This window comes from Macaca fascicularis, chromosome 9, assembly GCF_037993035.2.
Source record: "Macaca fascicularis isolate 582-1 chromosome 9, T2T-MFA8v1.1".
Lineage (NCBI taxonomy): Eukaryota > Metazoa > Chordata > Mammalia > Primates > Cercopithecidae > Macaca > Macaca fascicularis.
In genome coordinates, this window is record NC_088383.1 from 74,746,128 (window position 1) to 74,772,622 (window position 26,495).

At 53.8% G+C, this 26,495-nt stretch overlaps 1 protein-coding gene across 1 annotated transcript in view; it reads right to left on the reverse strand.

The window, feature by feature from the left end:
* CDH23 (cadherin related 23) overlaps positions 1–26,495 on the reverse strand; it is a 338,832-nt gene that overhangs the window by 69,737 nt on the left and 242,600 nt on the right. The window contains 2 exon segments of the mRNA XM_065520923.2: positions 16,527–16,685; positions 17,161–17,310. Of these exon segments, the coding sequence (XP_065376995.1) occupies positions 16,527–16,685; positions 17,161–17,310 (309 nt within the window).

Here is a 26,495-nt window from a genome sequence, read left to right on the forward strand (position 1 = left end):
CCAGGCAGGATTCCCCGCTCAGCCTGAGGAGGAAGGACAGCCCTGCCAGCCCCTCCATTTCAGATTTCTGACTCCACAGCTGCAGGAGAATACATTTCTGTAGTTTTAAGCCACCCAGCTGGTGGCACCCTAGGTAACAGATACAGGCGGTACCCAGGGAAGGGGCAGGGGAGCAATATGCTCACAATCAGAAGGGACTTGGGCCCTTTCTGGGGCCAGTTATTAAGTTGGGATGATGTGATAGAAGAGGAAAAGGGGAGGGGCCTGAGAAATGTGGGGACAGACACGGTGTCTGAGGCTCAGTTAAGCGGGACCTTATGAGCTGAGGAAATGAGAGAAGGGGGCAAAGACAGTCCAGTCAACCCCCTGGGGGTGCAGTGAAACCTGGGCCGGTAACGACGCCTCCCACCATGACAGCATCTTCCCAATGTCCCCACCACAAGACATAAGTCTCACACCCTCCTTCCTCTCCCCTGCCATGTGGGATACGAAGGTGTCAGGCAGCCCCCGGTCTAGTGGGAAGGTGCAGAGAGGATACCTGGGTGGGGGCTGGTCACTGCCTATGCTCCAGGGACATGTCCTCACTCCAAGGTGACTTGGTGCCTGGCAGGACACCCCCTACGCCTGTCACTGGCGGGCGCTGATTGGGCCGGCACATGCGGCTCGCTAATGAACCATATTGATTCCACATTCTTGTGTTGTCTCCCTAAATGGCAAGCCACACATCTGACAGATTAAATACCCACACGATTGCCCGCCTGACATCTCCGTCACTCCACCCGCAGGTCCCTGATGAATTTTACAGCCCCACGCTGCCAGAAGAAATTAAGGTCAAAGTCCCACGCAGGAAGTATAAATCACCCATGATCTCTGAGACCAGCAGAGGGCTGCGGGCCCTGCCCCTCACTCACCTGGGCCCATGCAGCCCAGGGCCGCACCATGACGGTGCCGCTGGGTTCTGTGTGTGCGCACAGGGTGGGAGGGGGCACACTGGGTGGGAGGAGGCGCGCAGGGTGGGAGGGGTACGCTAGGAGCACCCACGGCCAAGAAGCAGCCCTCACTCCCAGTCCCCTGACATTTAGGTTTCCTGACTCCTCTGCCCACCCTGCCTCAGTTGTCAGAATGTCCTAACGCAGGCTGGAGAAACCCACGGAGAGAAGAGCCGCCTATCGCATTTATTTGCTTCCCAAGGAATCCAAAACACTCTGGCCTCAGTGTTTTAAAAACGTCCCCGGAAGGTGGAGAGGGCCCAGTAACATTCTCCCCATTTTGCAGATGGAGAAATGGAGGCGTTCAGAGAAAAGGGGCTGGCCCGAGGTCATTCAGTGAGTCAAACGCCTGAATCTTCTGACTGCCAGTTTGTAGGTGGCAATACAGTGGAAGCCTAAAGGGCTCTTTTGTCCTGGCTTTGTTCTCCTTTTAGGTGGGTGGGTGGGATTCTTCTGCAGGAGGCTGGGCGGGCAGAGGGAGCGCTGGGCCTGGGTTCAGCTTGGATGTCGGCTAATCGAGTTCAGTTTCTGACTCATCATGCCTCAGCCCCTTGGTTTTGCCAGGCTGTCAGGGAGCAGTTCAGTCTCCATGAGGGGGCTGCACTGCCCCATGGTTAAGGGAAAGAATTTTGGCATCTTGGAGACAAGGGGGTTCGTGCCTCCATTCTGCCCCTTCCATGGGGGTGCGGTCTGACACAGAGCTACCTTCTCTGAAACTCAGTGCTCTCATCTATAAAATGGGGAGGCTAATTTCGACCTCACCAGGTTGTCATGAGGCTTTGATAACACACGTGACAGGAGCGCAGCTTGGCACCAGGCCCTCAATATTAGTACCCATCATTTGATTAGCACCTGGTCTGTGTCAGGCACTGGGCTAAGCACTTTACATGTATGATTTCTCTCAAGCCCACATAATTCTGTAATGAACTATCATCACCCCCACTTCCAAAACAGGAAATGGAGGCACACAGAGGTGATCTGGCAGAGACTAAACAGCCATGCCTTCCCTAACTTTCACAAATTAACAGAAACTGATTTTTTTTAAGGTGGACACAATGCTACTTGGCTAAAATGCTAAATTTCCCAGCCTCCTTTGCAGCTAAGCACAGCCACATGAAATGAAATTTTGACCAGTGAAGTGAGATGAAAGCAGAAGTTTGCAAAGTACTTCCAGGAAGTATCCTCAAAAGGGAGGGGAGGTTCCCTTTTTCACTTCCTCCATCCTGTAGCTTAAGAGACAGATGTGATGGCTGGAGTTCTGGCAACCACCTGGGACTGTGAAGATGAGGAACACACCCTAGGGATGGTGGAGAAGAGAGCCAAAGGAGCCGCCCAAGGCTGCTCACCTGTATACTGCTTTTACATGGGAGAAAAATACACCTTGATCATATTTACACAAGTGTTTTTGGGGTCTCTGTTGCTGGTGGCTGTACTGGCTCATTGTTGATACAAGTAACCTATTCAAAATCATAGCTCAGAAATGGCTGAGTCAGGCCAGGCGCAGTGGCTCACTCCCGTAATCCCAGCACTTTGGGAGGCCGAGGGGGGCAGATCACGAAGTCAGGAGATTGAGATCATCCTGGCCAACATGGTGAAGACCCATCTCTACCAAAAATACAAAAATTATCTGGGTGTGGTGGCACGCACCTGTAATTCCAGCTACTCAGGAGTTTGAGGCAGGAGAATCGCTTGAACCAGGGAGTCGAAAGTTGCAGTGAGCCATGATCACGCCACTGCACTCCAGCCTGGCAAGAGAGCGAGACTCCATCTCAAAAAAAAAAAAAAGGAAAGAAAAGAAAAGAAATGGCTGAGTCAGAGTAAACCTGGGTGGTCTAAGTCTGGAGGACAGGGTCTTTATCCCTTTGCTCCCTGTAGTGAACACTGGAGAAACAAAGTTGATACTACCTTCCTCCTCCTCATCAGATGGTGAAGCAGAGAAGGCTCTTTCTAGAGAAGTTCAAACTTAGTTTAGTTGAACATCTATCCATTAGTTGGTCATGAAATCAATCTAGTGGTTCATGGTTAGCACTTAGAAAATGAAATCTAGCAGAATTAAATCAGAAAACACTAGAGTGTATTATGACATGTATCCAGGAAGTACTGCTTTGCTGGAGATAAGTGTCCGTGTGAGTATGTGTCCTGGGTTATGAAATTAAATGTCGTTTTTACGACAGGCATATGGAACTTTGAGCCACTCCAGAAACAAGCTGGTAGGAGCCACAGCTACTATCCCCACTACAGAGATTACAGAGGGAGATTAAGCCACCTCAAACCCACAGGCCCAGCTCAACCTCTCCCTAAACCTCTGTGGGGCCTCCACCCACCTGCTCTAGGCTTTCTCCCAAATGTTCCCTGGACAAACTCGCATGCCCAGTTCCCAGTGGCTGCTTCTGTCACTCTCTCCCCTCTCTCCCCTGTCACCTGAGTTCCAGGGCTCATAACCTTCCTAGTTCATGGCACTGGTGGACTCTGAACGGGCATTTGGTCTGCAGCATTTACAAACTCATTCTGGCCCTGGCCACTGGTACAGCTGTCCATTGTCCCCTGGCCCAGGGGGTCCATTTTCTTCGCTCTGTTGTTCTCTGAGCGATTGTCTGAGCAGGAACAATCAGCAGCGAACCTACTGAAGGGTGACTTCTGACAGGCACAGAGCACAGGGCGTCACAGGCTCTCTGTGCTGGAGGTGACTGTCTACAGGCACAGTCACGTGTTGTTGGAACAGGGGGCCTTAGAAAGTGGTCCAGCAGAATCCCTTCCTTTTCCAGATGAGGACGCTGAGGCCCCTGGAGCCATGGACCTGCTCAAGGTCACCCAGGGAGTGAGCGGCTCCCACCTTGCAAGTCCACTTTCCCTGGACTCTGGAGACAGCCGACTCCAAAAGGCTGGAGCCCAGCTTGGGAGGTGGGCCCTGAGGGTGACGGGCAAATGGAGGGGAAGTCAGGGGCTTTGGAGTCAGACCATCTGGGGTCTGAATCCCGGCTTGGCTGCTCACTAACTGGCTGGCCTGGGACAGGCCACTCACCTCTCTGGGTCTCGGCTTCTTCTACACAATAGGTACAGAAGAGACAGGGAACGCCCTGCAAAATGTCTGGCATTCACTAAGCTCACACCGCTGCTTCACCAGGCCGGGAGTGAACACGGCATCCTCTTGTTTTGGCAAAGGGGCAAAGGTTAGCCGCAGACAGAGCTGCTCGGTCAAGGATGGTAGATTCTGGAGGTGCTGGTGACAGAGGCTGTGGAGTGCTTCAAAGGTGGAACAGGCAGTGAGGTCTTAAATCAATTTGCCAAAAATCAATTTGTTGAATGACCAATCAGCGGAAAACCATCAGACCTCACACAAATACACAAGGTCCAGGATAATTCACTTCCCAGGCAGAGGCGGGGGCGCCCCAGCCGCAGTGGAGGAAAGGCAACAGCCTGCTGTGCTCTCTCTCTCTCTGTCTCTCTCTCTTTCTCTCTCTTGTTCTCTTTCTCTCTTTTTCTCTCTTCCCTCTCTCTTCATCTCTCACTCTCTCCTCCCTCCCTCTCTCTTCCTCTTTCTCTCTCTCTACCCCGTCCTATCTCTCACTCCATGCCATTTAGGTTTCACAGACAGATATTTAGATTAAAGAGATAAACACAGGCGAGGGGCCCTGAGGCCTGACAGACAGAGGAACTTCGGTCCCGTCAATCACAGCCAGCCAGCTCAGCCTCCTCCAGCTCCCACCCCAGGCCCTCTGAGGGAGATGAACAGAAGTGCCCGTTAAATGGGCCCAGAAGTACATCCGTAGACACCCCCAAATGCGGGGAGAGTGTGTCCACAGAGGCCTTCCAGGCCAGCTTGGGGGCAGGGCTGCAAAGACCTACTATTCACTCTGTGTGTGTGTGTGTGTGTGTGTGTGTGTGTGTGTCCCTCTCTCTTTAGACTCCCTCTTCCCCTCCCCAGGCTGCAGATAAAGAATTCAATTTTCTTTTAAACGGTGGGGAAATTGGAAGAGATTTTGTTCTGTTTAAACACAGCTGGAGTCTCAGGTCTCAAGGGTTTGAGAACAATGAGATCAATTAAGATGCCAATGGTGGGGGTGTCAGGAGGGGGTGGGGAGGGAGAACACCAGGCAGGGGTTGCTGGCGAACGCGCTGGAAGGGCTGGGCAGGCTCTGGAAGTCCAGCTTCTGATGCTTCTCGGGCAGAGGCGCAAGGGCTGTCTTCCCTGCTCTGACCAGCTCGTCCTCTTGGTTTTGCTAAAGCCTGCGGACCGGGCCTGCCCCTCGGGCCCTGTTATCATCTCCCAGGCTTACTAAGAATTCATGTTGGCAATTTTTGTCATCAGCTTTATACAATGGTAGAATCAAGTCGATTCTGGCCTATGACCTGGCCTATGACCTGGCCTATGACCTGGCCATACATTATTTCACAGCATTGCTGAGATAGGAATTACTCTTCCCATTTTATGGAGGAGAAAATGGAAACCCAGAGCCCTTCAGTCACCGGCTCAAGGCCAACCTGCAGGCAGGAAGCTAAGGCAGGACCCCAACCCGCCTTGGGCCTACTTGCAGTCCTTTCCACTTGATATTCGGGACGGTGCAGTCAGTCAGGCGGAGATGGAGACGCATGCACCTTGCTGGCCTGGGAAGGAGAAGAGTGAAGCAACTCCAGCAAGGGTGGGGAGAGGAGGGTGGAGCAGCAGGAGGGATCTGGACTTCCACTGTCCCCACCTGCAGGTTGGAGCCTCATCCCTCCCTGGCTTCTTGCAGTAGCCTCAGGGCGGGTCTCCAGCTTCCACCCGGGTCTCCATCCATCCCCTACCCCAGGCCTATTCTCTACTGAGGAGCAGCGAGGAGACCCATCCTCAGGGCTCTCCTAGACTTGCTACCCACGAGGGGCTCCCGGGCCTCATCACCTCCCGGCCTCTATGCCCCTCCTGCTCTCTGCACATCCACCAGCCAGGCTCTTGCTCAGAGCCTTTCACCTGCATCCCTCACCTGGGTTACTCTTTCCTGGATTTTCAACCTGGATCCCTGCTGGCTTCCTTCCAGGTTGTTTCATCTCGCTTTCCAGGAGAAGCCTGTCCTCCTGCACCACTTGATATAACAATGCAGTAGCAACCCCAGCCCTGCCACTCCCTGCCCCTGCCCCTGCCCCTGCCCAGTCGTATTTCCCCACACCGCTCATCCCCACCCCACCGGCTCCGACTTTCCTTGTTCATCATCTGCCTCCTGCCCCTGGAACAGACAGGGAACTTGTCTGGCTCACCACTGTCATTCCAGGCTTAAATAGTCACTGGATTTGCATCTGGAGGGCACCCTTTGTCCCAGAGAGTGCATAGTTCTGCTCTGGGAGGGGAAGGAGGACAGCAGACAATCCAAGGAGACGCAGGGGCTCCCAGAGGGCCAGGAAGGCCCAGGGCACCTGGCTCTGACCAGCAGCAGCCAGGGAAGCAGGGTCAGCTCCCACCCACCTGTCTACAGGGCCAGACTGAAAGGCAGGGCAGATTTCAGTCTTGACCTTGGACTTGTATGCCCTGATTAGGACTAGGAGGCCCAGGGGATCCTCGAAGCTGGTGGCCATTACACCTCCCTACCCTTGGCCTGGGTCCCTGGGCTGGGGTCTGCATCCCCAGAGATGCTTGACCTATGAAGCGCATTTAGAAGGCCTCCAGCCCATCTTCTCCTTGGACTCAGCAGGAGATTAAGGTCTGGAGAGGGGAGAGAATGGGACAGGGTTACACGGCAAGTCAGTGGCCTGGAAGCCAGGCCTTGGGGTTCTCTGGCCGGCAGTCTTCTCAGTGACATGCTTGTCACCTGAGGGGATGTTGGAGGAGCATGGCACAGAGAGTGAAATGTGGGATCATGAGGCTTCAGGCTTGGACAAACATCTCGGTTGCCAACGGCCTGGGTGGTTTTGTATATATAGTGTACCCTCTCTGTGCTTCATGTATCCTCATGAGGCCTCTGTTAACCTTCTCCTGCCCATATCCCTTCCTCCAGCAGCTGCCCTAGATACCCCAGACCACCCCAGACACCAAAGTAGGAGTCCAGCCTACTTTGTGTTGCACACACCAGGGGTGGGGCCCCCGAGATAGAGAGAACCTGCCTGGGGAAGGTTTTCAGTGGCGTGGGGAAGAAGGAACACCTGCCAGAGAGCCCTCGTACAGGGGTGGGAACAGCCGCAGACAGCAAGACACACAGCATGCTGGGGCCCCAGAGAAGAGGCAGAGGAATTCCAGAGAGGGGACACATGCCAGTTACCAGGAAGAGAGCGCTTTTTAATGCTGCCAAGGGGACTGGCCCTTAGGGTCAGTAGGTTTTGATCATCTCAAATAGGAAGGAGGGAGAGGCAGGCAAGTAGCAAGCAAAAACGCCGTGGCAAGAAAATGCTGAGGGTTGCAGGGGTGTGGAGGATCTGGGTGGGCAGGAGAGAAGGGTGTGAGGGGTATGGGGGCAAGGGCTGGAGAGCAGCTCAGGGCCAGGTTGCAGAGGCCTTGATTGCCAACCCAGGTCTAGAAGGCTTGAACTCCACTGGCCAGGGAGTGCCTGGGGTAGCAGGGATCACTGTCTTTTCCTTTCCCAGTCACTGAGAGCTTGTCCAAGGCTGGAAATGGGATTTGCAGGCTTCCCTTCTGCTCTCCTGCTTCCTTCTGCACCCTCCAGGAGGAGGCGAGGGAAACTGTGGAATCACGGCACTGTGCTCATGCGTGCCCGCTCAGAAGTGGTATGGAAGAGTGATCTCTGAGTGACTCTGTGACATTTACATTTGTGTAAATTCTGGGACATTCTCCCCATTGACAGCTGGGGATATCTGTCCTCTCCCCTTGGATCTGGACTTGCCCTGGTGACTTAAAAATCAACAGAATTCAGCAGAAATGATGCAGTGTGACTTAGAGGCTGGTGACTTAAAAATCAACAGAATTCAGCAGAAATGATGCAGTGTGACTTAGAGGCTGGGTCGAAAAAGGCCACGCAGCTTCTGTCTGGCTCTCTTGGGACACTCCTCCCCCAGAGGCCTCCCCTGGGGTGCGCCTGCTCAGAACTCCCATGCTGGGAGATGCCGGGACACGTGGGGAGGCCACATGTAGGTGCTCGGGCCACAGTCCAGCTGCACTCACCCTTCAGCCGAATGAGCCAAGAGCACAGGCATGGCAGGGTGAGAACACCGTCAGAATGGATCCTCCAGGCCCTCTGTTTCCAGACTCCAGCTGGTCAAGTCACCTCAGATCCCAAGGAAAGAGAAAGCCTCCCTGCCGCACCTTTTCTGTATTCCTGACCCACCAAATCCATGAGCCATTTGTATTAAAAACGACTGTTGCTTTATGCCACCAAGTTTGGGTGGTTCCTTACGCAGCAATAAGAACAGAAGCAAGCTCTGTGGGAACAGAAGGCCCCAGCACTTTAGCCTTTGCTGACTGTTAACTGAATGTAGGGATGGATGAAAACCATGGAGAGGCACTGAGTTTATTTGGGCAGAGGACGATGAACTCCTGTGCCAGGGCAAGCCACGTAAGCTGCAGGGCCCAGGGCAACACGAGCACGCAGGGCCCGCTGTTCAGAAATTATCAGAATTTCAAGATGGTGACAGCAGAGCATTCAACCAAGTTTGGGGCCCTTCTGAGTCCACGTCCCCAGACCACTGCACAGGTAGCACACCTGGTAGCATGTATTCTCTGCCTCCCTCCGAAGAGTCTTGGTTCTCACCTGCAAGCTTGTTTAACCTTTCTCCGTGTTCTGGCCCTTGAGGCTAGAGTCTATGTGTTGGCTTCCCAGGGTTGGGCACAGACAAAAACTCAACCAACGCGCCAACTGAGAGGACCCAGAGTCCAGGAAGTCACAGCCAAAGGCAGAAAATCTAGGAACTGAGAGAGCTAAGCTTAAATAACAATGCTCTCTGAAGCTCCACTGACTCCCAGATAAGACAGAACAAACCTTCAAGCTGGATAAGAGTAACAGTAACTGTTCTAGCAATCACACCTGCCATTTACCCAGTGCCTTCTAATACACAAAATGCTTTAAATGCCCCATCTCTTTTCACTGTGGGATAAATATTATTGTTATTCTCTCCACAGCACACTCTGGAGACTGAGGGTCAGGACACAGCTAAGCACCTGCCCAGGGCCACAGAGACAGCAGGCAGCAGAGCCAGAATTTGAAGCTGGGTCTCTGGTTCCAAAGCCTTGCTCCTATAGCAAGGTTCCCTCCTGCAGTAGTAGATACAGCTGAGAGGCTTCCACAGATGTTGCAGAGCTACATGTCCTTCTGCTGGGGGCCAAGGGACCAGGGAGGAGCTGGGGTTTGCCCCAGGGAGCACCAAGACTAAGACAGGCAGTGAACTGGCTTCCTGGATCATCTGGCTGGGTCATTAGGTTTCCAGCACCTTGAGTGGGGCCCATGTTAGACTTCTTGGATTCAGCAGCACGGAGGGACAGGGGTGATCTCTGAGCCTGAAGGCTGGGGGTGTCCTGGCAGTCACAGAGCAGGGGGAGAGGCCCTGCAGCCTTACAGCTAGTGGAACAGGCCTGCTGCATTTGAAGTCCTCCAGGATTGAAGCTTGCCTTCACCAGGGCCAGCCCAGGGCAATGACATCACACCCACCTTTTCCTTGTGGGGTCAATGCTGTGGGTGGGAGGGGAAGGAGAGATGGGGACAAATAGCAATGGGGCTGACATTGATGCAGCAGGGCTGTCTGCTGATGTGGCAGGGGAGGGAGGCTGGCCTGGACCAGGAGGAAACGCCAGTTAGCTCTGGCAGGGGGAAGTGAAATCTTTGGGAATCTTCCTGAGACTTCCAGATGGGAGCTGAGAGAGGAGGGGTAGGGCAGGAGACAGGCTCTAGAGGACAGTGGGTGGGTGGGGACCCTTGCAGGGTGGGTGGCTCGTTCATGTTGCTGGGCATGAAACTAAACAGCAAGAATGGCTCCTCTTTCTCTTTGGACAGTGCAAATTGGAATTAAAGCCTTACCAACCCAGAAGGGCCTGAACCAGCCCCTGGCCCAGTCATCTTACTGGGACCCAGAGGTTCAGTGACTAGCCAAGGTCACCTGGCTGCCTGAGGCAGGGCCACAGCTCCGAGAGTGGTGTCCCTGCCCAGGGCCCAGGTTCCCTGGAGGCTCAGCCAGGAGGCCAGGCATGACTTGCTGACATTTCCAGTGTGTGTTCCTAGCCAGCCTCTGTGCTGTGTCTTCATGAATCATTTCATTTGACTCTCACAACAATCCTCCAAGGTAGGCACCTAACAGGTTGTCTCCCACAGCTCACAGAAGAGGAAACTGAGGCCCAGTGTCTCGTCCAGGGTCCACCGCGGCAGAGCTGGGCTTGTCCACAGGCCGAAGGGGTGGTGGGCAGCCAGGTGAGACCCTGAAGGCCAATGATGAAAATACCCACTCCTGCCATCTGTAAGACTTAACTATTTACACCACATCACTGCACTGGGTCTCCCGACAGTCCAGCACTGTGGGCTGGGCAGGTACTACTTTCCCGTTTCATAGGAAGAAAGCCAAGTCCCAGAGAAGAAGTGACCAGTTCACAGTAAGACAGGATTGCAGGGACTCCCTGGATGGCTTGTGGCCCTGCCCAAGATGCTGCCAGTCTCCCAAGGATGGGCTGGGAAGAGGGGGCAGAGAGATGAGAGAGGAGGAGGCCTTTTGGCCACCTCCAGCCAGTCCTGTCTGTCTGGAGCTGAGAGGTGGAGCTCTAGCCACCGGCTCAACAAACCACAAGCTGGTCCTGGGGCCCCACACCTGCCCAGTCAGGACTCTTCAGGGCCTCTCCTTCTTTCTTGGCTTCCTCCAACTGGGGAAGAAGCTTGTCTTGTCTGAAGTCCATCTTCTGCCCATTTCTGCCATGCCCCACCCCCTGCAGGAGGGAGAGAAGGCCTTGGAGCTCAGGGGCGCTGCCACCCTTCCTCAGCACACTTCACCTCTTCCACTGCCCAGAGGACATGGAGCTAATAAATATAGGGACATATGCCCCATGCTGCAGGAGGCCAGGCTGGCTCCTCGCACATCCTAGGTACAACCTCTGCCAGCTGTTTCCCAAACACCTGCCACCGTCACAAGGATGGAACAGGCAAAGGGGTGTGGACAGTTGGATATAGGCCTTTCCCACTATCAGAACAGCATCCCAATGGGCACACGGCGGGGAGTATCAATCTGGGAAGAAGAGAAATAGCCAAGCCTCTTGTGCTTCAAAGGAGCAGGACCCCACTTCCCTGCACATCACACACGCCCCTCACTGCACTCCAGCCACAGGGCCTTTGCACATGCTGTTCTCTCCTCCAGGGTTTTTTTGTTTTGTTTTTGAGATAGGGTCTCACTCTGTTGTCCAGGCTGGAGTGCAGTGGATCATGGCTCACTGGAGTGCAGTGGATCATGACTCACTGAAGTCTCAACCTCCTGGGCTCAGGTGATCCTCTCAACTAAGCCTCCACAGTAGCTGGAACTAAAGGTGTATGCCACCATACCTGGCTAATTTTTTTTTTTTCTTTTTGTGCAGAGTTGGGGTTTTGCCATGTTGCCCAGGCTGGTCTTGAACTCCTAGGCACAAGTGATCCACTTGCCTTGGTCTCCCAAAGTGTTGGGATTCCAGGCATGAGCCACTGTTCCCAGCCTCTTTTCTCCAATGTTATTCCCTATCTGCCTTCACCAGTTAATGCTTACTCACATGCCACTTCCTTAGGGAAGCCTTCCTGGACCCCAGGCAAGGTCAGGTACCCTGTTGGAGGTTCTTGTAGCTCCCTGATCTCTCCATCACAGCAAGTAATACTTAATGTAAAGATTCATTTTGTACTTAGTCCAGCTTTCCTGTAAGACTGTAAACTTTATTATATTTGTTTATTTATTTATTTTTGAGACAGAGTCTCACTCTGTCGCCCAGGCTGGAGTGCAGTGGTGCAATCTCGGCTCACTGCAAGCTCCGCCTCCCAGGTTCATGCCATTCTCCTGCCTCAGCCTCCCGAGTAGCTGGGACTACAGGCGCCAGCCACCACACCAGGCTAATTTTTTTTTTCTTTTTTTTTTGTATTTTTAGTAGAGACAGAGTTTTACCATGTTAGCCAGGATGGTCTCGATCTCCTGACCTCGTGATCTGCCTGCCTCGGCCTCCCAAAGTGCAGGGATTACAGGTGTGAGCCACCGCGCCCGGCCGACTGTGAACTTTATAAGACTCACATCACCATGTGTCCTCAGGGCCATGTGCCTAGCACATAGCAGGTATTCAACAAACATTTATTGAATGAATGAATGAATAAATGATTAGATTACTCTTGCACCTCTTGTACTGCCCAGTAGTACTCACAAACCCTGCCAGGCCCCAGACACTGGCCAGGCTGCAGGGCTGCCCCAAGCCTAGCAGGGTCCCAGGATAAGACACTCCCTGGTCTTCTCATCTGACTTCTATTGCCAGCTCAGGAGGCAGGACTGGAAGGTGTGAATCACAGAGCAGCCTGCGATATGAGAGAGAACAAACCACACAACCTAGAGTATGGGGAGCCACCAGCATCATCCATGCATCAGCACAGGCACATACATGTACACACACGTGTGCACATATGTATGCATATAGTGTGCGCACATACCCAAATGCATGTAGTTGTAACATGCATGTGCACAGGCACACATGCACACACACGTGTATATTACATACACATACCCCTGAGTATACACAGCAGCAAACACATGTACATGCACAGGCACAAAAAACATGCCTGCCTACACACACCCCCATACACATCCCACAAGCATACCTCACATGCCTGCCCACATATACACACATGCATCCCCGCACATCCTTCCTCTGTGTGATCACCCTTCAGAGCACATTCATCCTGAACCCTCCCTCCTTCCAGGGAGCCTTTCCTAATGGAGACGGCTCTGGGCTGCCTTGGTATTCCTGCTTCCCTGAGCAAAGTGCTCGAGTATCTCTGAAGCGGTTTCTCCATCAATGAAAACACACACAGCTCTGTCCCTAGAGCAGCTTAGGGCTCAGAGATGTGAAAATTCACCTGGTGGTGCCACAGGCCCTAAAAGTCTTGAGTGTCACGGAAGAACACACTGCCTAGAGCGACCCTGGGACCTGTCCCCGCGGGTACCGCAGACAGCACTTTCCAGCTCCTCTCTTTACCCTCAGCTCTGAAGGTTGCTGAAAGGGCTAGGCTCGGTGGTCCCACATAGAACCTTCTGGATGGGCGGCCTCGTGGTTAGGAGCCTGTGGCTTGGGAAATGGAGTCGCTGTGTGAATCCAGTTTAGTCACTTACTAGCCCTGGGGCCCTGAGCAAGTTACTTAACTCCCCGAGCCTCATCTGTTTCCTCATCTGTAAAGTGAGAGTAACAGCACCTACTTAACAGGTTAGAGATACAGTTGGCCCTTGAACAGCACGTGTTTGAACTGTGTGGGTTCATTTACATGCAACATTTTTTTCAACCAAATTCAGATGGCAAATACCAGTATTCCAGATATGCAAAATACCTGTATACATACAGAAGGTGGGCTTTTTGTACATGTGGGTTCTGCCAGCACAGACTGTGTGCGTGGGGGTGTCCTCACTCTTTTCCTGCAACCAGTGGAAGCTCATTTTGCTGTAACTGGGGGCCGTAAGGTCCAGGGAGCTGGGAGGTGAGAAAGTCTGGCCCTTCTACCCCTGCCAGGACAGCCCTTCCTATTCCAGCTTCCTCAAGTCATGTTAAATGACCACCTTCCCCCAGGACAGGTGACTAGTCACTGAAGCAGGGCCACGCCAGGATGGGGGCTGGGGACGCTCTGCTCCTGCCTTCAGTGCAAATTAAAACATTTCCTTTTCTTCATAATTTTTTTCCTGACACAACTGCCCATGAAACATTTTAATGACATCCCAGAAAAGGTCAGGGGGAAGGAATTTCACAGTCCCTGAGCAGGCAGCCATAACTTCAGCCCCTCTTATAGCAGAGGAGTGGAGAGATTGGGCTGACCCGGGTCTGAGCAGAGAGCTGCCGGGTGAGGGAGGCCAAGAGCAGGGCAGGGCAGTGTGGAGGTTGTGGCCAGGAAATACCTCGGGGAGACTGGGAGAGGAAGGGGGTTGGGTGGGTCACCCAGGATGCTTTTATATCCCCTTTACAGGAACAGAATTCCAGTTTAGTCACTACTAGCTCTGGGGCCCATTTTGCAGATGAGAAAATGAAGGCACTAAGAGTGGCATGGATAGGCCAGCACGTGGGGTCCCCACTGTCCCCCTGCAGGGCCTGAACTCCTTTAGGCATACAGTCCCGCTGTGAGAGCTGTTACCTGATGGAATGGGCCCTCACCCTTCATGGTTTCATAAACCCTGGGGCTGGGAGCTTGAGAAGGTGGTGGGTGAGGCTTGGATGAAGGAAGCCAGGAACCCAGGGAGGCTGGCCGGATCTGCTCGTTCCAAGCGACTCACAGAGGAGGCTGAGCTCAGGCCCAGCAGCTGCCCCAGTTCTAGATAAAAACCTGGCATGAGGGGCTCAGCTCACATTCACCAAAGCCTGCTCCCCAGTGCCAGCCCCAAACTGGACTAGGCCTGACACAGCTGTCCTTGGCACCACCGACTGAGGGATGCCCCTTCTCACATTTCATATCTCCTCCCTGCTCCATAGGTTTTCCCCATCCCTTTCCAAGGACCATGGGAACTTGGGACTACAAAGTGAGGAAACTCTGTCCCAAGCAAGAACGCCAGGGAGGAATCCCCTGACACCCACTGAGCCTGGATCTGACACTAGAATTCTTTGCCGCATGGTCCCAGAGCTGCAGGGCACAGAGCCTCCCCTCCACTCCTTGAGGCCTCCAAGGCACAGGCTGTTGGCTGCCCTTTACCCAGTCCTTCGAAGGTGGGTGGTAGGTAAAGACACACACTTTGGGTCCAGAAGGCCAGAGCCTCTGGCACTTGCTCTCTGGCTGGGCACTGAGAGGCTGGAGGAGGGTCCAGGGGGCCTCAAGCACCTGGTGATTTATTGTAGGGAGCACCTTCGTGAAAGCTGGAGGAATCATGAGCTAGAGACGCGGGGGTTGGAGGAAACAGCTGCTGCAGAATTATTGTTTTCGTCTGACAGCCTGACTAGCTAAACATCTGTTTGAAATATTAATAACTGTCAGATGGGAAGGGCCTGGGGGCTCAGTGCAGTTTCACACCATCTGTCTGTAGAGTAAACACACTTCAGAGCGGGGTCTTGGTATCACAGGCAGTGTCTCTGCTTGGAGTGGGGAAGGAGCAAGAAATGGAAGCAAGGACTCTGGGGGCCCCAGGTGTGCAGGGAGGAGAAAGCAGTGAGTTAAACTCCATGACATCTATTGAGCACCGACTATGGGCAAGACTCTGAGCTTGTGTGGCACACATCTACCACTTGGATCTGCTTAGCATTCAATCCCTTGTCTTAGAATAGAAGCCCCTCCCCCATTCTCAGCCAGTGTGATTCAGGCGGGGCTGACTCCAACCCCTGGGTCCACTAGGGGGAGTGTGATCCCTCCCCCGCATACCAGAATCACGATTGGTTCCAGGATGGCCCAACCAACTGGGCCGATGAGAATCTGCTGGAATTACTGCAAAAGAATTTTTCCCACTAGGGTTGATAAATTGGTAAGAAGTCAGCCTAGATGTGCTGGTGCCCCTCTTTGCCAATACAAAAAAGCAGAACCTAGTGTTGAAGACCGAGCCCTGCTCAACTGAGTGCCTGGATGCAGCCATGCCTGAAATCACTTACACTTTTTATTTTATTTTTTATTTTTATTTTTGAGACAGAGTCTTGCTATGTCGCCCAGTCTGGAGTGCAGTGATGCAATCTCGACTCACTGCAACCTCCACCTCCTGGGTTCAAGCGATTCTCCTGCCTCAGCCTCCCTAGTAGCTGGGACTACAGGCACATGCCACCACACCTGGCTAATTTTTGTATTTTTAGTAGAGACGGGGTTTTGTCGTGTTGGCCAGGCTGGTCTCAAACTCCTGACCTCAAGTAATCCGCCCACCTTGGCTTCCCAAAGTGCTGGCATTACAAGCGTGAGCCACCGCGCCTGGCCTGAAATCACTTGTACTTTTGAGTTACGTGAGCCGATCCTTTTTTGCTTGAACTACTTAAGGGTTTCTGTCCCTTGCAAACAAGAGTACTGACAGATACAGATGACACTGGGAGGGCCCCTTGTCAAAGGACAAGTCCAGCCATGGGCAGCTAGGGATGCCCAGGCATCCCCCTGGAGCCCGTCCCTCTCTGGTGCCTATGCTCACATGGAGAGGGTCGCCTTCTCAGAGATGGCCGGCACCTTCCCGCCCACTGGAGGGGGCTTCCAGGGCTCCTGGCCCACCCTCACTGAGTCTCTCTTGGGGAAAGATAGAAAATCAGTGTCCTCAGTCCAGTCTCGTCTCCCCCCAGGTTGGCTCATTTTCCATATCGCCGCCTAGACCAAGGGAGCCCCACCCTGAAGAGTCCAGAAACTTTATTTAATACGCCAACAAACACAGCTCAGGGATTTGGGGGCGCCTCCTTCCCTGATTGCCCAGGTTCCTTGGACAAAATCCCTCTGGATGCCTTACCGCAGTCGGCCCCGGAGAGCTCAGTAGCCCTGTGGGAGAGCGGGGACTCACCAAGACTGTCAGCACAGAGGTCCCCACGGTGACGTTCTCGTACAGGCTGATGTTGTACAGTGGCTGGCTGAAGATGGGCCGGTTGTCATTTTCATTGATGAGAGTGATCTTCACCTTGGCATAGCCCACATGGTCAGGCACACTCTCATTGGCAAAGAGCTGGGTGTGCAGAACAGGGGCCCAGGTAAGCTCCCACATGTCCCCTCCCAGAGTCCTTGTCCCTATAAGTCCTATCCATGCCTTTGCCGGCCCCAGCCCAGATCACCTGTTAGAGTCTCTGCCCATCCCAGCTGTGTGCTACTGCGAACCCATCTGTCATTGCTCTAGGGATGGCCGCTGATTCTGCTAGGGCAGGAGGAGCTAGCAGGGGCTGATCTGGCAGGATATGGGCTACAGAAGCTCCTGATGGGAGTCTGGTAAAATTCCACTTAATTCCTGGACATATCCTTGTCCTTCTTGGAAAAGGGAGGCTCAGCCCAGCCCCTGCCATCTCTTGGAGGGCTTGTCCGAGTCAGATCCAAGGGAAGATGGGCAGCAGTGGAAGGTGGGATCTAAGGCAATCTTCTACCTTACCCTTGCCTCCCCTGAAATCCACCCCCACCCTACTCCAAAATGCCAGTGAGTGTGGCCTTACATCAAAGTCGTAGCGGTCCACGGTCTCGTAGTCCAGTGGGATGGCCACCCGAATACGAATGTCCGCCTTCCCTTGGACGGAGGTCGGGGAGATGATGAAGTGGTGGGAGTTGTTCCCCACCAGATACACCTCAAACATGCTGTTCAGGCCCTGCGTCAAGAGTGCAGAAGAAGCCATCAGGAAGGGCACAGTGGCCGAAGCCCAGACCCAGATGGAGAAGCAGAGGCCCCTGGAGAGTGAGCCCGGAGCTGCTGTGGTTGGGGCGGTGGATGAGGTGCTGGGACAGAGCAGGGCTTTCCCAGCGCAGTTCCGAGACTCCATGACCTGCCCATGTCTAGGCCCTCTGGAAACCTCCTCTGGCTCTCTTTGCCTTCCTTGTGCTGTCGGATGCCCACAGTGTCCCCTCCAGGTGGTTTGGTTCACTTTCCATCTCCTGCTCCCTTTCTCTGCCCCAGTGACCCCAGCTGCGGAGGGACCGGCCAGCTGCACGACCGAGCAGCGAGAAAGAAGAAGGAGGAGGAGAGAGGATTTGAGGGGAGTGGAGGGAAGAGAAGCGGTTAAGCGGCCACAACAGGCTAGGGCAGGAGAGGACACAAGGGACGCAGATGCTGTTCTTCCCCTCCTCCTCTGGAACGTGTCCATCAGGGAGAACACTGGTTTGCTGACATGTGAAATGGGAATAACCCAGAGACTGAGTGGCAACGTGAACTGCCAGGGACCCCACACTGTGGCCAGTTGCAGGGGGGCCCTGGATCCCAGGCTGAGCCCAGGGTGGCTACCCCTATCACATGTTCTCCCGTGTCCTGGAGGTCCAAGCCCGTCGTTTCAGGGATGTGGGTGCCTCACTCAAGTTCAGGTGTTTCTGATTATTCTAACCAGGGCTGTGGCTCACAGAGCCCCTCAGATGCCACCTGACTCTCCTCACTCAAAGCATGTGACGTGACTGAAGTCTCCAGGTCAGCAGGAGGACACATGGCTGAAGGCGGGAGATTCAGCTTACTGACTCCCCTGAGGTCTGGCCTGCTCACAAAGTGATTCTACTTCCTCTTCCTGCCTGCACTGGGGCAAGGGGATCACCTGCATCCCCAAACTCCCCTCCAACTGGGCAGGTAGCCTGTGATGTGTAAGAGCCTCCTCCTGACCCCTCTTGTAGGTGCCTAGTAGGTCATTGACCTTGGCTGTCAGTCCAGAGGCAGAAGCTCTGGCTTATGCATAGCCCACCCCTAGCCCAGTGGCCAACTCAGCACATCTGCACATGGGCCCTTTTCTCTTGAACCAGTGGCTGGCAAGGGAAGCCTACCCTCACTTCTTGGTTGCTTAGGGGACGTTGTGGGACTCCTCTCGGAAACCTGTTCCTGGTGAGAGGGGGCTGCCAGGTCACCCTGGCCCCAAAGACTCTCCATGGTCCAAGGGGATATTCCCTGAAAGGCTGGTTCCCATCCCGCTCAGGGCAGAGGGGGAATGATCAGGAAATGATACGCCCAGTGAAGCCTGAGAGTTCACAAGATTCATGGTCCCCTGGGGCTGCCCCCGAGATGCTCAAATGCACTTGTGGAGTGAATGCATGCTAATGTTTACCCATCAGTCTCCTGGGTTTTTCCCATTTTAGCAAACCGGCAAATGCCCTTGCTGCATTTAGACTTTTCTAAGAGGCTGGAGACAGGCCTGTGCCCTGTTCCTGGCACAGAGGTTTGGATGGAGAGGTGGAAGCTGAGCTCCCTGAACCCTCTCTTGCCAATTCTGGGGTCCAGGCAAGCCGCGGGGCTCCAGGACCTCAGCCCAAAGCAGCTCCCCAGGGGATGTGGGGGCAAGGCTCCTCTGGGCCTGTCGAGCTGTGGAGGTTGCAGCGCTCCCTGTTGTGGAATGCGTCCCGTCAGATGGAAGGGACCAATTAAATGCCCGAAGGGGCACTAATAGCTGAAGCCAGCAGGGTGTGACAGCTTTGAACAGGTGACACCAACTCCTCTCCTTCCCCTGAACCTTCGATCCCTCAACCACAAGAGCTGGGGGCCTGAGAGGGTGGGGGAGGGCGGAGCCGTGCCCTTTTCAAAGCCCCCTCCCCACTGTGCCCACCATGAGCCCTCCCCAAGCCCAACCCCTGCCCTTCCGAGGCTCACTTACCAAATTCTGTCAGTGGGAGTCGGTCAGTCAAAGGATATGGAGACAGACAGAGGGAGCCGGAGAGGTATGGAGAGGAGGAAGAAACCAGAGAGAAAAGGCGGTGAGACCCTGGGTCATGGGAGGGGAGGGACCCCGGGACCACACCCTAGAGGAGCGACTGTCCCCGGCCTCTGATGGGCTATAGCTTCTGGGGTCTGGAGGAGGCGTATTGTGTGAGTGTGCACACGCGTGTGCTGGGGAGTAGAGAAGAGGGACAAGCGTGGGACCCAGAAGGAAGAGGCTCAAGGGCACGAAGGGTGATGAGGTGAGAGGAGGGGGCAAGGGCTCCTATCTCCCTGATCTCTGCCCACTCTCATCCAGAAGGCCTCAGTGTAGGCTGGGATGGGAGGGGCCATCCCTATATCCTACATCCCCGGAGCCTGGATAAAATCCCTGCAGGAAACAGCCCCAAACACTGCCATGTTTTGATTTTCCTAACATAAAAAATGTCAGAGACATGATGAGCAGAGGCATGGCAAATTTTCCAGATATTAAAAGTGTAAGAGGCACACATGCCTCTCCCATTCCCCGCAAGCCCAGGTACCGATGAACTTCCCAGGGCAGCCACCACACCCCATTCCTGGGTCTCTTTCCCCAGGAAATCCATGCCTATATGAGCATTATGGGTACATGCCACCCTGCTGTGACACTAACAGCATGCTATGCACATTGCTCTGTGTTCAATATTTTCACTTAGAACTACATCTTGGTGATTGGTCCATAACTGTGCATATAGATGATGATGCGAATGAGGACGCTAATAACATAGCACCTACTCTTGGTCAGGCACTATTCTAAACACTTCGTAAGTACCAAGTATTTGCTTCGTTTTCCTTAATGGCTGCAGAGCACTTGCATCACTGGGTTACAGTTCCCTCTGTGAATATTCTGGAATGTCGGCAGCCCCTTGAGGCTGTAGACCATGCCTCAGGTGGTGAAGATTCCCCAGCAGACCATGACACACAGTGGGTGCTCAGGAAGTGACTGGGCTCCAGCAGCTCTTCCTTGTGTGTTACTGCTGCTCCTCCCATGGGCCCCTCCAGTGGAATTGAGTTCACAGAGGTTGACTGAGCAGCCCATGGTTGCATAGGGAGCTGGTGGCAGAGTGGGGGATAAGAAGCTGGGCCCAGGCCGGGCGTGGTGGCCCACACCTGTAATCCCAGCATGTTGGGAAGCGGAGGTGGGTGGATGACTTGAGATCAGGAGTTCAAGACCAGCCTGGCCAACATGGTGAAACCCCATCTCTACAAAAATACAAAAAAATTAGCCAGGCATGGTGGCACACGCCTGTAATCCCAGTTACTTGGGAGGCTGAGACAGGAGAATCGCTTGAACCCAGGAGGTGGAGGTTGGAGTGAGCTGAGATCATGCCATTGCACTCCAGCCTGGGCGACAGAGTGAGACTTCATCTCAAAAAAAAAAAAAAAAAAGAAGAAGAAGAAGAAAAAAAAAAAGAAAAGAAAAAAGAAAAAGAGAAAAAGAGGCAAAGAGGCTGGGCCAGCTCCTGGGCCAGTGGACCTTCCCACAACCCCACGCTGCTGTCCCAGCCAAGGAAGTAGAGCTCAGGTCTGATGCGGGCATTCCCCAGTGGCGGCTGAGTCTACAGTGTGAAATGTACTGGCCATGCAGTCAGCAATGTTAGTTACCAGAGCAAAGTGAAATGTACCATCTGAGCACTCCAGGGCCCAGTCTAAGGGGAGGACAAGCAGGGGAGGTTGCCCCAAGAAGGGGAGTTCTGAGCTGTTGTTAGGAACGAAGGAAGGTATTATTATTACTATTATTATTTAGATGGAATCTTGCTCTGTTGCCCAGGCCGGAGTGCAGTGGTGCGATCTCGGTTCACTGCAACCTCCACTTCCCAGGTTCAAGTGATTCTCACACCTCAACCTCCTGAGTAGCTGAGACTACAGGTGCATGCCACAATGCCCGGCTAATTTTTGTGTGTGTATATACATATATATTGTTTCTTTGGTAGAGACGGGGTTTCACCTGTTGGCCAGGCTGGTCTCAAACTCCTGACCTCAAATGATCCGCCCACCTTGGCCTCCCAAAGTGCTGGGATTACAGGCATGAGGCACTGTGTCTGGTGGGAAGGTATTATTTTTGGACTCTTTTGGACTGGCAGAAAAGGGATTCCAGGTGGAGAAAGTAGCTTTAAACACAGAGTTCTTGATCTTTACAAGTCTCAGAATCACCTGCAGATTGCTCTCCCATTCTCCTTCCTCCCCCGGGAATTCCTGATTCTGTAGGCCTGGGTTGGGGCCTGTGACTTTGCATTTCTAACCAGGTTCCAGGCGATGCTGATGCTGATCTGAAGCCACCCTTTGAGGAGCACTGTCCTAAGTAAAGGCATGGAGTGTGGAGAAGAATCATCAGTGACTTATTATTTGCAGAGAGTCTATGTCAAGAAGCTTGGAGTCCCAGGCAGATGCCCACCCGAGGATGGCATGATTTCCATGAGCAAGAAGGAGCCACTCTAAGCTCTGCAGCAGGTGAGAGGGAGGTGACCTTGCAGCCACATGCAGGTCATACTGGTGCTGCCCTCCTCACCCTAGATGCACATTAGAATCACCAGTGGAGTTCTGAAAAGAAATGCAGATGCCCAGAGCCAGTGTGTCATCATCTCTGGGGGCTGGGAAAAGCTACATTTTTCCGACGCTCCCCAGGGAACCACATTGCGCAGCCAGGGTTGGGAAGACATCACTGGGGCAGGGAGAGTAGCTCTGAGGCACCTATAGGAGTTGAGAAAGAGGTGAGCAGTTGGAGAGGCATAGAGGGGTAGTTCTCCACCGGCCACATATCAAAATTACCTGGGGAGCTTTAAAATACCCCCTGCCTATGCTGCACCCTAGACCATGGAGACCAGATTGGGGGAGGGGGTGGAAGCACAGCCATCTGCATTCTGTAAAGCTCTCCAATTATTCATTCCAAAGTGTATCCAAGGATGAGAACTACAAGGGTAAAACAGTGGTTCTCCAAGTGTGGTCCTGGGACGGACCACAGCATCAGCATCACCTGGAGCTTGTTAGAAATACAAAATTGGGGCCATGCCCAGATCTTCTAAGTCAGAAACTCTGGGGATTGGGCCCAGCACCGTTTTCTTTTCTTTTGTTTCTTTTCTTTTCCTTCCTTCCTTCCTTCCTTCCTTCCTTCCTTCCTTCCTTCCTTCCTTCCTTCCTTCCTTCCTTCCTTCCTTCCTTCCCTCCCTCCCTCCCTCCCTCCCTCCCTCCCTCCCTCCCTCTCTCCTTCCTTCCTTCCCTCTGTCTCTCTTTCTTTCTTTCTTTCTTTTTTTTTTTCAGACAGAGTCTTGCTCGGTCGACCAGGCTGGAGTGCAGTGGCGTGATCTCGGCTCACTGCAACCTCCGCCTCCTGGGTCTCAGTTCAAGCTATTCTCCTGCCTCAGTCTCCTGAGTAGCTGGGATTACAGGCGCGTGCCACCACGCCCGGGTAATTTTTGTATTTTTAGTAGAGACAGGGTTTCACCATGTTGGTCAGGCTGGTGTCGAATTCCTGACCTCGTGATCTGCCCGCCTCAGCCTCCCAAAGTGCTGGGATTACAGGCAGGAGCCACCGCACCCAGACCAGGCCCAGCACTGTTTTAACAAGCCCCTCAGGCATTCTGATGCTCACTAATGTCTGAGAACCATTGTGATAGAGTGATGCTGGGAAGAAGCAAGACCGAACTGAAGAGAACTGGCCTGTAAGGTACGGTGGATGAGCAGAGAAGGCTTAGGAAGAACCATGTGTCGGCTGAGGCGGCACCAATCGTGTGCAGGCTGAGGTCAACAGTGAGGGACTGAAAAGATGGTGTGAGCTCAGTGATGTCTGAGCTTAAAGATGCCTGGAAGATGGTGTGAGCTCAGTGTAGCTTCTGGTTAACTACCTGGTGAGGCAGGAGCACCCAGAGGGGACAAGCCCTCGGGAAAGCTTCCTGACCCCTTTAGGAGAATTCTTGGGGTCTCAATAAATGAGACTTGCTCCCTTCTCCTTGATCTGCTGCCACAGGCTGGAAAATCTCACTCAGGCCAGACACTGCAGTGGTCAGGACACATGTCCTGAGACCCTCAGGATCACCTACTGACCAAGTCCTCTAAAATGCTCAGCCTGTTCCTTCCAGAACTTTACCAGCTGGCCAATGCCTGCTTGGTCTGGATTTGTGACTGTGAGCCCTCAGGATGGGTGTGTGTGAGAGAGATATTCCAGTTTGCTAAGTTGATGCAAAACCCGTACTGATCGCAGTCCTGTGCTTCTGAGCCGTTTATGACAACAGCTTCCATTTGCAAAGCCCAGCTACCATAGAGGCGTCACACACCTTAACCAGAATCCACACAATGGCTCATAGACAGCGTCAGTCCACTCCTTTTCTTGGAGAAAGAAACTGGGGCCAGAAAAGGTAAGTGTTCCAGCCACACAGCAGCCAAGGAAGGCTTGGAACTCAAGTTTGCCCCAACCGCCCCTCGCAGTCAGAGCTCTTAACCACCCAGCTCTCCTGGCCCTCCCACTACAGAACACTGCTCCAAGTGCGATGCCAGGAGCTGGCATAGTGAACCCCTCCCTGTGCCACACGTGGCAGAAGGACGCCCACAAGCACCTCAGCTCAGGTCAGGGCACGAAGCCCAGACTAGAGGAGGGCATACCCACCTCCCTGCTCCTGCTAGGCCTTCTCCATGCCCTTGTCCCACAGGGGGCTAGGGTACTGCCTTCATGGGGTGGAGGTGTGGAGGACGCTGGAGGGGCTCTTGGAGCTGCAAAGGGGCGATTTTGTTGGAAGGGAGATAAAGAAAAACATCAAAAGGAGCCCTAGTGTGTGTGGAGAGGAGCCTGTGGATTAAATTATCCTCCAGCTGAGAGAGGTGATGAGAAGGCTGATAGCGCCCACTGCGGGTCCGGGAGCTGAGCCACCACAGGCTGGGGAGCTGGCAGCTGCCCGCGGGGAGGCCGAGGCGACAGCTTAGCTTTATTTCTTTCTTGGGAGGGGAAGGACACATGAAATCTCTCCTGGCTCCCTGCCGGTTCCTCTCCATGTGGCTCCTGCACTTTGCTCCTGAGGCTGCAGCCTTTCTACCCACACGAGGGCAGCGCCTTATCAGCGGCTGCCAGGAGCGCTGCCCCCCAACTTCTCTAGGCCTTGCCCTCCCTGCCTCCCACTCTTGGAGGTGGGGGATAGCTTCGAGAAGGGTCAGAGGAGCCACTGCTCCCTCCAGGTCTCTCTACGGCTCCCAGAGCCGGCCGACCTGAGTCTGTCCCAGGGGACCCGGCTCCGTGTGCTGAGCCAGCGTGGTTGTCCAGCTGTTTGTTGAGTTTACATGTTGCGCCCTCAACAGACATCAGCTCGTCAAATACTCCCCTGGGAGGGAGGGTCAGGGATGATATTTCTGCTACTTAACCACCTGCACGGAGGCCTTTCCCTGGCTCGGAGGGGCAGATTTCAGGCTGGCCCCTGCCGTTGGGCTGGGTAGCCTGACTTCTGAGCATGGCTTTCCTTGGTCATCACCTGAGGGCTCGTAGCACTGGCACATCCCTCTGCAGGTGGCCTGGGCCCCCAAAGAGAGGAAGGTCTGAGCCAGCCTCCAGGCTTCCTCCTGCACATGAGGCCTGCAGATGCCTCCTTTGTCTCTCTGGCTCTTGCCTGGCCCTCCCCATCCTGAGGCACTGCCCTGCTATTGCTCACACCAGCTTGCCTCTCCAGGATGTTTGTCTCTCTCTGCCATCAGTCAGGGTGGCCCCTGGGTTAGGGACCCAGTGGCATGATGCAGTGTTAAGACAGCACAGTTCAATGTTGAGGAACAGGCTGGGTCACTTCCTAGCTGTGTGACTTTAGACAACTCACTTCCTCTCCTGAAGCCTCAATGTCCTCATCTGTGAAGTGGGGAGGGTAAGCACACCTCACAGAATTGAATGAAAACAGGATCGTTTCTCTGCTCCCCCATGTTTTATAAGCATGCGAATTGTGTTTTCCTGACTAAGTCGGGAAATTCCCTATGGCAGGGACCTTGTATGTTCTTTTCTTTGTACCTCAAATGCTAGGGGACCATCACCCAACCCCGTAAACTACAATGTGCCCTTGGAGGAGACCTTAATTCCTTTTCACGGAAGAGGAAGGACCAGGGTCATGTGAAGGCAGGGTGGACTCAGGAGCCACAGCAAGGACCAAGGCCACCTTTATGTTTGGGGTCGGGGGTTAGGGGGATGCTGGGGCAAGATAAAGGGCCAGGGCTCTCACGAGGCACCCGGGGAGTTCTGGGTGGTGGTCTGGTGTGACACCCTCAGCCTAAGCTGGATTGGGGTTGGGAATCTGGAGTGCAGCGTGGGGCCCCCAGAGTCAGTGCCACCCTCACCGAAACCAACCCTGTCCCGAACTCAGGTCTGCCAGGGAAGAGCCCCATGACCTGAGCTTCCAGGGTGTAGAACCTTGGAAGCCACAACATCTGGAGTTGAGCCTAGGCTCAGGCACTGCCTTTTACAGCTGCGTGATTTTTGCATACAAGATTTTATACCCTTGAGCCTCTATTTCCTCATCTGTAAAATGGGAAGAATGCAGCCTACTTGATAGGGTTACTGTGGGTGAGCTGCCAAATTTTGGTTAAGCATCTGGGATGGAATAAGTGTTCAATAGAGGAGAACTATTATTGTTCTAGGAGTAGTGGGGGTAGGAGAGGAGGCATCCCCGGGAAGGAGCTGATTTCTAAACCATGGCCAGAAATAAGAGGAGGAGGCAGAGAAGGGCAAAGGCTTGGGTGTGTGCAGGGGTGACGGGACCCACCAGTCCCACCCTGGGCGTGGGGCTGCAGGTCTCCTTCCTTCCTCGGCTGTACCTTCTGTTGGTCTGATCCATACCATTGAGCAGCAGAAAATAAAAGTCCATAGAATATGTATTCTTTATCCTTCTTTGTCCATGCTTTCACTTAATTCACCTCAATCAGATATGGCAAAGTGGACCTCAGCAGGAGGCAGCCCTCTCCTTCTGCCTTCAACTCAAAGCCAGCTGCTTCTCCCTCCAACCCCTACACTAAGGGGGATGCCAAGTTTCTCTGCCCACTGAGATGCCAGGATACAGAGGGCAGTGGAGGGAGCCTGGCAGAGGACACTGTTTCCATTTCTGACTCCACCTCAACCCCCTGCACCCAACAAGCCCATGTCACATGGTGGGTGGCTCCACCAGCTCTGCCCTGCTG